This window comes from Macrobrachium nipponense, chromosome 1 (genome assembly GCF_015104395.2).
Source record: "Macrobrachium nipponense isolate FS-2020 chromosome 1, ASM1510439v2, whole genome shotgun sequence".
In the NCBI taxonomy this organism is placed as follows: Eukaryota; Metazoa; Arthropoda; class Malacostraca; order Decapoda; family Palaemonidae; genus Macrobrachium; species Macrobrachium nipponense.
In genome coordinates this window covers 91,321,420-91,334,261 of record NC_087200.1, presented here as the reverse complement: position 1 = coordinate 91,334,261, position 12,842 = coordinate 91,321,420, and the positions used below count along the sequence as shown (strand labels likewise).

Genomic DNA, 12,842 nt, shown 5'->3' with positions numbered 1-12,842 from the left:
TCATTTTCAGATTTTCAGAAGATAATTGCATTATACCCTTATAAAACAAGAAAAGGCAGTAAATTTTATACAATACTATACAGATATGAAAAAATAGAAGCAATTACACACACATTCCAGTGCTTGGGCTTTGGTATAAATTCTATATTTCAATCAAATAACAGTGTTTTGTACAGTAAAACTAGCACCAAATTAATAACATAAACTTCATGCCCTATATTACATATAATTCAAGGCTTACAAATATATTGAATAAGCCTAATATGTATAATAAAAGTTTATTAAAGTAACCAATATTTCTCCTAGATACTACATATACAAAACCCAGCCTTTTGTATATGAGTAACCTCAGTGAAAGCTGAAATTGCCATTGAACTTGTTACCAAGTTGTAAAATGGTGGTTTTGGGGGGAAGAGATAAATAGGGAATGTCTGGTCACCCTCATGCCACTAGCCACTGTTTCCTAAGGCCACAAGAACAAGGCAGGGTGGTTGAAATGGAATTTCAATATAATGATTTGGTTTGTTTACCTAGTAAAAATACATTTTGCTTTTCAAAAACTTATTGTTCCTACAGAAATACATAACCATCACATTTCATACAAATAGGGGACTTACTTTTTAGGTTGGAGGTCATTTCTGACAACTGACTTCAGTTTAATACTACCAAGAATTGTCATACTCTGAGGCATGTATAGAAGCAGGGGATTCAATGGCTTCTTTACCTCCTACTCTGGCTAGAATTTGGGATGATAGACCAGTGGGGCCATGGGTATGAGTGAGACTATGATCTGAGGAAAGGACTCACTCAGGTCAGGATAGACATACAAGGATGGAAATCTCCTATGAGAATATGTAAGTTGGAAGGCAATGTAAGAGAATTAGTCTCTGCATCCTCCATTAATACCTCCTCTGGCACATGAGCAGTGGGGGAGGGGGAGTGCTTGTTTAATCTACAGAACAAGAAATTCCCAAACTTACAGATCTATGTTCACTTTGTACCAAAACAAGAGCAAGCTGGGACCAAGGCCACTTGACCAACTCCCTCACTTCAGGAATGCACCTAAGGGTGAGCTCAATCAATGAGACTGTAGCCAGGAGTGGAGACAAGAAAGCCTTCCCAAGATTATATAAGCATGAATGAGTGAAATATTTTTAAGATGCTGCTCTAGCTCAGCCATTAAAGATATTGGAGCGATGACACCATCCAGACCCATAAGATTTCCAAGAGAATGAGCTGGACCCTCCCAATGATAGAGGAAGGTGTATCTTGCTTCTGCTCCCTAGGTGCTTCTTGATTGCATGGTGTCTGCTTAAAACTCCCCCAAAAGAGATGTACCAAGAGACCATCTGAACATGTTCAGGATGTACCAAGAGACCATCTGAACATGTTTAAGATGTACTTAGAGACCATCTGAAGATGCTCAAGATCTGAAATTTACTGTATTGCATGTATGCCTCCTGAGCACTCACATGAGAGGTGGAGGAACTCATAGAAGAACTTTTGCACACAGCAAGTTGGATGTGATGACTCAGACACAGGTGATCCAAAAAAAAAAAAAAAGTTAGAGTTGAGAGCAAACATCTTTCCTAAGAGGGATGCTACAGGATTGGAATTTGTATATAAAATTTAGGCCAAAAACCAAGTGCAGGGACCTATGAGGTCATTCAGTGCTGAAAATAATTTTGAAACAATTGTTAGGTGTGTGGAAAGTAAGATGATGAAAGGCAGAGAATATGAATTGAGGTACAGTAAGAGAAATGAAAGTAGTTTCAGGCAGAGGCCAAAGAGATGCTGCAGAGAACCATGAGTACATAATGCCTACAATGCATCATGTGAAGTGCACTGACAGCATTACCAACCCCCCACGCATGGGGGTGCTGCAGGGTGGCTCATACCTACCTTGTTAGGGACTAAACAATCACCATGCAGGTGACCACTAGCCCCCTTCTTCTTCCTCCTACATGAGGGGAAACAAGTGATGGAGAGGAGGAGGAAGAATGTTGGGAACATTTCCTCCCTAGCCTAACTCACATCTTTCCAGTTTTAAATGCTGTAGAGGTGGCTGAGGCTGGAAGTGGAGACACTGTCGTTGAAAAACAACCAGAAGGTCCACTGCCACAAAGAGTTTCCTGTCCTTCATTGAAGCTGAAGAAGCAGTAGCTGGAGCAAGAAAAACTTTGAAAGAAAGACTAGCAGGTATGTTCAATGTAAACCAATCTTTACAGGTGATCCAGTGATTATGTCTTACCGTTAATGATGTCTTCCTAGTTACCAAAACATCAGAGTCAATTTATTGGGAGGGCAGGGTGGGTACCGGGAATGAAGCCCAACTTGGGGAATGAAGGAACATAAGCAACAGTATCAGTATCATCTTCACCCCTTGAGCACCATCCTCGTGAGGAGGAAGTATTCTCAGGAGGCAACAGGACAAGAATGGAGAATGGAAAGAGGAAAGAGTCTCTTTTCCCTTCCTGGATGATGCCAACAAATGCTTCTCCCACTGAAAAGAAGTGGCCAAAGGAAAAGTAGCTAATGGCAGAATGGGGATGGGGAGAATTCCCCGACTCACTCCCCATAACAACCAGTAAATGACCTTGCTACCAAGTTCAACATAAATTTTTTAAAATTGTGAAAACATTAAGTAAGGACAAAGATATCTGTTCCCAACTTACAGACTCTTACTAGATTAAGCGCTCTCCCCCTCTGAAGACCATTTCTCATCAAACAGCTAGCAGAAATTATACTGCTTACATATAATTGAGAGGTTCAAAATTCAGCTTCTTTTATTATAACTTGAGAGGCTAATTATGGCAAATAAATCTTATTAGAATGAGACAACACTACATTGAATTCAAGAGGTAAATACACTTAACAAACATTAACATTGTTTAAAGCTCCACAAGGCAAAGTTACACACATTAACAAATTTTACAAAGTTACAACTAGTAATGCAATAACAATCCAGATCACTAATCTTCATTCTGGACTTTATTGTTAATATATATGAAATCACTGCACATTACCAACTCTGTCGAATGATATAGGAGTAGAAAATTATTGAAGAATTGGGACTTTCAGCTATTTTCTTTGCATGATGAATAAAATGATTAAGAGGATAAGAGATCCCCTATTGGCACGGAAGTATTCACAAGAATGTCTAAAATATTTGAACCCGTTTCAGAATAAATCCAGATTAATATACATGATAAACAGATAGAAAATTACCCTGTACTCTACATATGAAGTCAACAGCCATTTCTGTAGTGTTTCAAAGCTATAGCAGCTCAAAAACAGGTGAATACCATTTTAAAGGCATAATTTATTCAAATTTACCATCTAAGCAAATAATGCACACATTATTCTAAATATATAAGTGGTTCGGGACAGGCACTACAAAAGAACTAAATGTAGAATACATAACTTTGGATTTTCACATTTTTATATTATTTTTATAATTACTTTCAAAGAAGAAAAGATATCTAACACCTTCAGCTGTGGTATGAAACTAGAAATATATCTCCATGACAGATCAATGCACAGAGGCTAGAGCTTAAAAAATTTTCTTGACTTCTATTGACACACTGTAGTCTCATGCAAAATGCATAGTGAGTCTCGGAAAAACTCAGCTCTCAGGGAGGAACTTACTAACAAAAAGTTGTGTGCCATACAAGTATATCAAGGAATTCAAATGATTCAGGAAAACTACACAAGAAAGTGCTTTGTTAATTTTTTACAAGTTCAAATTTTAATGAACCTGGTTTTTATACAAAAACATTAATTTAATCTTTACAGATTATTGCCACATCAGGTCTAAACTAAAGAACTAAGCATGAAATTATCATGCAATCCACTACTGTGCGTCACTTACCCAAGATCACTTCTTGTACAACTTTGAGCTTATCAGAATACTCACAATCTTTTCTCCATAATATGTCCCATTTCCAACATCTGACAGTGAAGAGGAGTTCTACCAATGTTCATGCTCTAGCAAATCTAAATTCTAAAATTACTACATATTATAATTACATAAATCATGGCATTTATAATATTGTTCAAAATAACCCTCCACCATGTGCAACCCAAGAGTTTAAACCCAATCCAGTTTGAGCAACCCTCATGCCAAGATTGCAACAATCTAGCAATGAAAATGCCTTCCCCTCAATATGCAGATGAAGCTCTCCTTGGGAACCAACTTTATATTTTGTGTGACAAAGATATCAATTAAATATCCTACAATGAAAATTGTTCTTTAGTATTTCAAACATGCACAATACTGCACTATACTTTACTTGAGAAATTTCAGATTGGCAATGAAAAGTAACATTATTACAAAATATTATTGATTTTCATTTCCAATGCACATTTCACAATATTTGACTGGTTAAAAGAAATGGTAATGTACTCACTCGTCCGTAAGCCAGAACTTCTTCATCAAGAATAAATTTCTGTGGATAAATATTATCAAGGTACCATTTGAAGCTCTTGCAATGAAGTCTATTTCTCAGCTCTTTTCTGTCACTAACATCACCATAGTCAGCATGCTGAAAGGCATCAAAATTAATATACTAATTCAGTACAACAAATTTTTATAATTATAGTACTTTAACTTCATAAATATATTAAATACATATCTGACATACAAAACAAAACAATCATCGATAGTCTCAAAATTTTGTCAAAAGTCTGCATGACAAGCCATTGACTTAGGCTCCAATTCAATATCCAGTCGTTAATTATTCCACAAATTTTATGAAAAGCCTGATTCCAAGCATTTATTGATAAATTGGATACAAATTTCTGGACAACTTGACCCAGCCTGTTACATTCAGCTTGCTGAGTAACATCACAGGGTGGATCCATAGTTACTCCCTTATTGTTCTGTTTACAAGCCCTACAAAAACACCCCAGTAAATTATATTTCCAGGCCTAAAACACATGTTCTAGGGTTACGACGCCGATCCGATGGAAGAAATATGACTCCAAAAAGGCAAAATACTGTACATACTTGAGTAATATTCAACTGCATGTAATGTTCAACCCATTTTTACTGCATATATTAGGACTTTAGCATATGTCCCTTAGCAATAAGCCTAGCCTATGTTAGCAGTTGCTACTGTAGCCTAGTCTATGATTCTGACATCTAAATCTAAGAGCTAAAAACTTAGAATATGCCAATAAAATGTATAAATAATCAGTATGTACTCATTTCAAATAATTATTAATTAATCATTAACTATAATACACAAACAAACAAAAAAAAAACCTTCCAATCTATTGTTTACATTCAGCTCTTACCCGTCTTACGAGTACCGAACGAACGCCAAGCAATCATTTTTCCTAGCACACAGTATGCCATAAATTTTCATTAGTACGTATCTCTCTTCAACTAATGAAACTACCAAACAGTATAATAACCATTCACTTTTATTCTTTATTCTATCTTTACCTAATGGAGATACCGAGTTACTGACAGCTATAATGAAACATACGTATACATAACGTAATATTAAAACAGAAGAAGAATTCTAAAAAATACGTATTTGTTGGCAGTCTGATTTATTTTATATTTTATGATATCTAATTCACAATTTTTTTATTAAATGTATTGCATGTGCTCATTTCAAATAATTATTAAGTAACCATTAACTATAATAAACAAACAAAAAATAAGCTTCCAAACTTCTGTTTACATCCAGCACTTACAAGTATCGAACGATCGCCAAGCAATCACTTTACACAGTAAGCCATAAATTTTCATTATCTCTCTTCAACTACTGAAACTACCAAACAGTATAATAACCATTCATTTCTATTCTTTATTCTATCTTTACCTAATGCTTTTTTTTTTATTAAATGTATTGCATGAATAAGTTTTTCAATTTACAGCATCCTTTTACCAATAGAATACTTAAAGCACAAGGGGTAGATGCTGACCAATAGGAGAGCAGGACCTTATGGGGTGACTAGCATCAGGAACCAATGGGAGAGCGGGAGGATGGTGGCGAGTTTACTCAGTCGGCGGCGCGGGAGTTTTAAAATTGTTCTCGGTGGTCCGGGCGAATCTCGGGACTTTACAGCAACATCCTTTCGTATCTTGAAAACTTTTCGTATGTAGAGTTGTAAAATTTTTCGTACCTATTTGCTTTCGTATCTCAAGTTTTTCGTAAGTTGAGCCTTTTGTATGTCGAGGTACCACTGTACTCTACTAAAATGTGTGTCTATTTCTGGATAATTTGTTTGTCAACATAACGTTAGCCAATAATTAAAGCAGAACTCACAAAAGTTAGACATACTACTAATTACTAAATTTTCAAGTTCACTATCTATCATGTAAGAATCTGAAAAATACTGATATTATCAGTGCTATTGAAGATACATTACAAATTATTGAAATTAGATAGGAAAATGCTTTACATTTTTACAAATTACCACCCCCACCCCCAAAAAAACTGAGATCAGATTTAGTACAGACTAAATATTCACACAGACACATATTCAAGGCTACTCAATTACCACTAAAAATAAATTCCCATTTCATTATTAGTTTAAATACCTTGCCACCTATTAAAGTTTGCTTTATAATAATAAGTTTTACCAATCACATAAATGGTGACAATATATTGTGACTTTTGCACCTTACAACAAACCTATGAGAAAATGACCAAGTTGACTTGGGTAAATTCAGATAAATTCTTACAAGAGTCTGTTTCAGTCACCACTGTGGGTACATCTTGAGCAACACTAAATAAGGTAGCCTGAATGATACATACATACTCTGTAATGGTAGATCTAAAGAACTAAAGATTATGAGAACTGGCCTTCAGCTACTAATCTTGAACTATGAATTTCAGTACAGTATACATATATAGTCATGCATAGTTTAGACCATACCTCTAACTCGGGTCTATAAAGGTAGAAGAGTCGTTTATATCCATCCATCCAAGTTTCAGCCAATCTGGCAGTGTTGAGTCCATGAGTATCTTTATTGCCTGGGAATGTATATGGATGGAAGGAGCGGAAAATATGTCCAACACGGGAGCATGGGATGGTCTCAAGAGTTCCACCACACATCCAAACCTTAAAAATATAAATAGTAATTTCATAGCAATTGAAAAAAGTAATTCACCCCAACATAAGACTACATCTGATTCCAATGACTTGAGCTAATTATCAGCAAAAACTGCAAAAAAGCATTACTAAATAATGATTAAAGGATGACAAAAGAACAAAAGTATTATAAATATTCATGGTAATACAGCACCACTAAAGGGATAAATAATTTGAAATGAAAAGACAAAATTAGAAAATGAATTACATTACTCAACTCAAATTTTAACAAATGGAATATCTGCAACCTTTGGATGTAATGAACCATCTTTTAACATTGAACATTTGTGATCTTTAGGTGTAATAAAGTACAGTGACACCACACTTGCTAGTTTCAGGTGCAATACAGTTAACATCTTAATTTCACATTCATAAGGCTTTCAATTACAAGAAATAGAGCCCCGTCTTTTTGTGACTCAATATGATCTTGAAGCATCTTCAAACCAGGATTTTGCAACTGCTTTGTCTGTTTCATCAAGATTTATCGCAGAGGCAACATGGGCTTGTGTATGCAGCTTCTTTAATGAGTCTACTTTCCCTCGCATACTTTCCTCTCTGATTCTGTTTGCTTTCTGAGCCTTATTATACATCATCACCACTTACACCAGACTTCTACCATTTGTAATGCAATTCCCATACTCCGTCTAAGCCTTTCTGATGTGCCTCTTCATGGAGGCCTTCTCAGCAGCTAACATTACAATATAAGCTGGAAATAGCAAGCTTCATAAAACTAGCTTTCAACTTTGTTAATATACCCTTAAGTCTAGTTTTAAATAACTTCAAAAATAAATAAGACAAGTAAATTAAATTATTTCTATATCATAAATAATTTTTATGATTTTTGTTTTACAAGAATTTTGTTAAATCAGTTTATTAATTATGAGTTACTAACACCAAAATAATCAAAATAGCGCCATCTTATAAAAAAATGTACAGCACAGCTCCTTAACATTTGTAATAACATACTATATGACAACTTTGATGTTGTATATCATACTTACTCTGAAGGACATTTCCAGATTTTCTCCACCCCAAACATCCATGCCCTCATCATAACCTCCAACTTCCCAGAAGTAGTTTCTCTCAATTGCAAAGAGACCTCCTGCCATAGTTGGAGACCTGAAATGAAAAGTTAGGTTAACTCAGCCCCATTTCATCTGATCACTACATAACACTTTTTTTTCCAAAAAGTACAGTATAAATACATACAGACTAAGCTACAATGAAATATATCTTTTAAACTCCTCATTACAGTAATTAATTTTATAAGCCCTGAAGTTGCATAAAGTGCAAAAAGATTTTGAATGAATACATGGCAAGTTGCTTGGTAATTCTGCTTTACACAAGAAAACTGGTTTAATAAAATGTAGACAAGCAATCAGTTCAAAAATTATTTTGACATGATTTCCATGTAAGATCATAAGAAGACAAGAAGGGAGATTTTCTTAATCCATTCTTTCAATTGAAGAAAACTTTTACTCCTATGCAAAGCTTTTTAATTATTATACAAAGAGGTTCTGTTCTTTATAGACAACGAAAATTCAGATTTTAGAGTACTGCAGTATACTGCAATTCAGGCTGTAATACTTGTCTGTTCATGCAATCCTTATGCTCAGTAGTTGAGTGGAATGTACTTAAGTCTCTTAAAAGATTATGAGGTGTTCTGTCCTTCAAAAGAACAATTAGTATTCAGCATATTCCCTTAGTTATAAACTGTAAGGGGGTAGGAGAGAGGTTATTTTTGGCATACAGCAAGCTACAATTGACACTCTATCAAAGTGCCTTTAAAATGGCTGACACTTTTTTATGACAAATGTAAATAATGATGAGAAGCTAGTAAATTTTTTTGTGGAATTGACATAGAACAGTGTAGGAAATGAAGTCTTTAAAGATTATAACTATAATAACGTCAGTGCAGTCCCTGTGGACAGTAATAGCAACCAATATTCTGAGAGCATTGCTACCAAGTCCCAACCATCTTCTCTCTACGAGCATTCTGACATGAAATACATACATCATGATTCTTTCTTCAGAAATGTGTTTGGTAAAATACCAGTAGGTTTCCATTCTACAGTTTTACTTTGTCCAATTCTGAGGAAACTAAAATGGAAACGCATATGGGATCCATTCATGCACACGTATGCATGTTGATCTACCTTTGCACAATGTTTAAAAGAAATCCCTTTACCCATGTAGGAGTTATGATAAGTTAACTAAAACACACACACTGAAGGCAAGACCTATAAATGAAGGAAAAAAGAAAAACGACTGCCCCCAAACATTTTTGAAAGTACTAATAACCATTGAATTTACTAGAGAGGTTGAAGGGCTCCAGATAATGAAAGCCAGACAAGGGTTACAAGTACAGTTTTCATATATGAGGGCATGCTAGTCTCAATAACCAATGTAGATAGTACAGTGGAACCACGGTTTTCATACATAATCCGCTCCAGCCTCTTATGAAGTCCGAAACATACGAAAACTGACAATAATAATACCCATAAGGAATAATGTAAATACAATTAATGCATTCCAGGCCCCAAAAAATATTAACAAAAAATACATTATATAGGGAATAAACAGATTTAAACACATAAAACAATGAGAAATAAATATAAATAAATAATGAACATTTAACATCAAGAAAGAGGAGAGGTTATGTATCATTAAACTATCTGGGGTTACTTCTCTTCATTTTTTACTGGCACTATGTAAGGTTACTTCCCCTCTTCAGTTTTTACTGCCACTAGTCCCAGCTTGAGAGTCACTGGACCCGTGTCACACGATAAAACTGTCTAGAGACATTGTTTCTGACGTCTTTTTAAAATTTGCCTTAAGTGGAACATGGCACTGTTATTGAAGATGTTGGACGGGTTACAAAATCTTTTTTGGGATGATAATCCTCCACAAAATCTTTTACATGACTCCACTTTGCAAACATGTCCTTGATCACTGAAGTAGACACATTATTTATGCCAGTTTGCTTTCTGAATTTTTAAAACCAACCTCTACTGGCCTTAAATTCACAAACAGCAGCACTTGTAGGCATTTTCTTACTAAAAAGTTGGCACTTGAAACTTTCTTTGGCCCCATGGTGGCTTATTTAGCAGCTACACTCAAATAAAAAAGCACAAAAAACAACAAACACGAAAGCAGAATGGGTCACAAGAGAACACAGGACACTCTGTTGGGAGCTCGGAATGGGGTCTAGTAATGCAATGGGCCCATGAAAGAGTGCTTCTGAGTGTACGAAATCCTAGAAATGTATGAAACCCAAGACAAAATTTTGTCGGAAAGTATATGAAAACTGAACCGAATGAAAACCAGGGCGTACGAAAACCAAGGTTCCACTGTATATGCATACAGAGAAAAACAAGAACAAAGAAGAAAGCCATAAAAATATGTACGATTACAATTGTTATAAACCAGTGGATCATACAAGTCACTACATAAGAAAGAGTAAAGCATTTCAAGGAATCATGAATGGATGCAGACCCCAACTAGGCCAATGTGTTGGGTTAAAACCCAAATTATAACCTTCCCACAGTAAGTTAACATGAACTCAGAGTTTTAGGTTTCAAAGTGATAATCCGCCCATGGAAACTTGAGGGAAAAATTCAAATATCAGCCAGCCAGCTGGCATGATATGGAGGGAATCGTTGAGAGAGGAAAACTATCAAATTTATTCTCCACAGGTTGGTGTGAAGGCCATATCCCGTCAACTCTATCTCCTGTTCATTATTATCTTGATCTATGTTTGGGATACACTCTTATAAACTTATTTTCTCCAATTATTAATAATCCAGATTCACAGCATGTACTACAAACGATAACATCCGTTTGTGAGATCTTGAAATACCAACCTTGTTGGGCCAACAGGACTCCCACGACGTCGCTGTTCGCTCTCACTAATTTCTATCCACTTGAAATGTCCACTCCATGTGAAACCACCAACCTGCACAAGTTAAAGCAGCATAAATTAATTTGTGATGCAGCACAGTAATAAATATACAACAGCCTATATTACAAATGTCTTTAACTATAAAACATTATAGAACACTATAAATAGCTTTGAATACAGCAAACCATTTTTCCTGATATCTTTCTAGTTTTATATTGCTACATTATCAAGCCTCAGTTACATAATCATTTTCATCTACAGTAAACCATTTCATAATTGCTACATTCTTAGAAAGATTTTTCAGCTGAATACCTTCAATACCTGATGCTGATAAATAATGACAATAAATTCTTGCAATACATACAGTAAAAGGTGTCAGACTTAAAAGGGATTTAGCAGGCAGTGCAAGGACTACGTATTTGCAAGGGGGGTAACCCGTTCCCTGTCAATCGTGAGCATATGCATTTTTTAATATTCTAACTCCTTTGTAAGCACAGAAATTTATCCCTATACTACTATTGTCATATAAAAGTTGGGCATCTCTGATTTTATACAAAATACTCTTAAAGATTGGGTATACTAGCACCAGGCAATTAATATAAAATGTTGTGTCACAATGATGTATATGTAGTTTCTCAGTATGGTGTGTGTTATGCTACCCAGTTCTATCAACTAATCATTCTTCATAATATATACAATAAAAAAAAATACCAGAAATGGCTTCATTTTAATTGTTATGAACAGACAACAAACATATAAACATTCTCAACACATTCCTCTCATGCCTTAAATCTTGATTCAGGGTTCTTTCAAGACTTCATAAGTTGAAGTATGACTTTCAAAACAAGTATCATCTGAAACACTGTTTCAACCATATTATTAAAATAACAGGTAGTTGTGATTACACGAATTACACACCTATCTCACTTTACTGAGACTTTCCTTCCAATGTACATGAACCGTTATTTATGCCAGAGTCTGGAGAATACAGTAATATGAGTATAGTAGCAATATGCAATAATTTCACACTGAATGTGCTTTCATGGTCATCCATTCCATTTTGTTTCATCAGCTTATTTTTATATACTGTATTGATTAACTAGTGACATGAGTAGATTGGTGTAACAAGCACTTTACATAAAGAATTTCTCTTCAGCAGGCAAACGACAACCTAAATTTACCATCACCTTGTTGCCAAATATTATAGGTTATGGTGGTGTTGCACCTAGCTTTCTACCTGCATACCATACATAACTGGAGATGTTATTCATAATTAAATTTATCTTAAACCATTAACTTTTTATCTACAGTTACACTTCTTCATTTTAAGAGAAGAACTCTCATAAACTAAAATGGCATTTTATTTGTTTGACTAGTTTTAGTTTACTTCTCAACCTTGCATTTATCACATACTATTTGAATAGCAAGTTAATTTACTTTTTTAAGGCAATTTACATACAAGATTGCATTCTTATTCAGTTTGCCTTTGGTGCATAGGTTGGGTTTAGTGTAATAGTGCTTTCAACTATCTTCATAACAATAACCTAGGTGTATCACTGTAAAATCAGAATTATCCTGATGCAATGGTGTTACAAGGCAATGAAGACATTTTTCACTTGAAAAACTAAATGATTCACAGAACAGTAATAATAAATTTGTACTACTATTCTCGGTTTTTTTTATCTGTCCACCCGCCTGTGGTGTTTGCGTATGGTAACACTGCGTCCCAGGCTTTAGATAATTACATTCAGCTTACATTCAACAATAATAACAATATCCTACTTCGAATATTAACGGTGTAATTCACATACAGTAAATTATTAAAACACTT

General features: G+C 34.9%; 1 protein-coding gene across 4 annotated transcripts in view; it reads right to left on the bottom strand.

Annotated features, from left to right (window-relative positions):
• LOC135219459 (probable N-acetylgalactosaminyltransferase 9) overlaps positions 1 to 12,842 on the bottom strand; it is a 315,788-nt gene that overhangs the window by 35,563 nt on the left and 267,383 nt on the right. For all 4 annotated transcript variants that reach the window (XM_064256253.1, XM_064256251.1, XM_064256252.1 and 1 more), the window contains exons 5-8: positions 10,974 to 11,065; positions 8,112 to 8,229; positions 6,895 to 7,080; positions 4,410 to 4,544 (exon numbers count right to left, since the gene is read on the bottom strand). In XM_064256253.1, the coding sequence (XP_064112323.1) occupies positions 4,410 to 4,544; positions 6,895 to 7,080; positions 8,112 to 8,229; positions 10,974 to 11,065 (531 nt within the window). The remainder of the gene's footprint in view (positions 1 to 4,409; positions 4,545 to 6,894; positions 7,081 to 8,111; positions 8,230 to 10,973; positions 11,066 to 12,842) is intronic.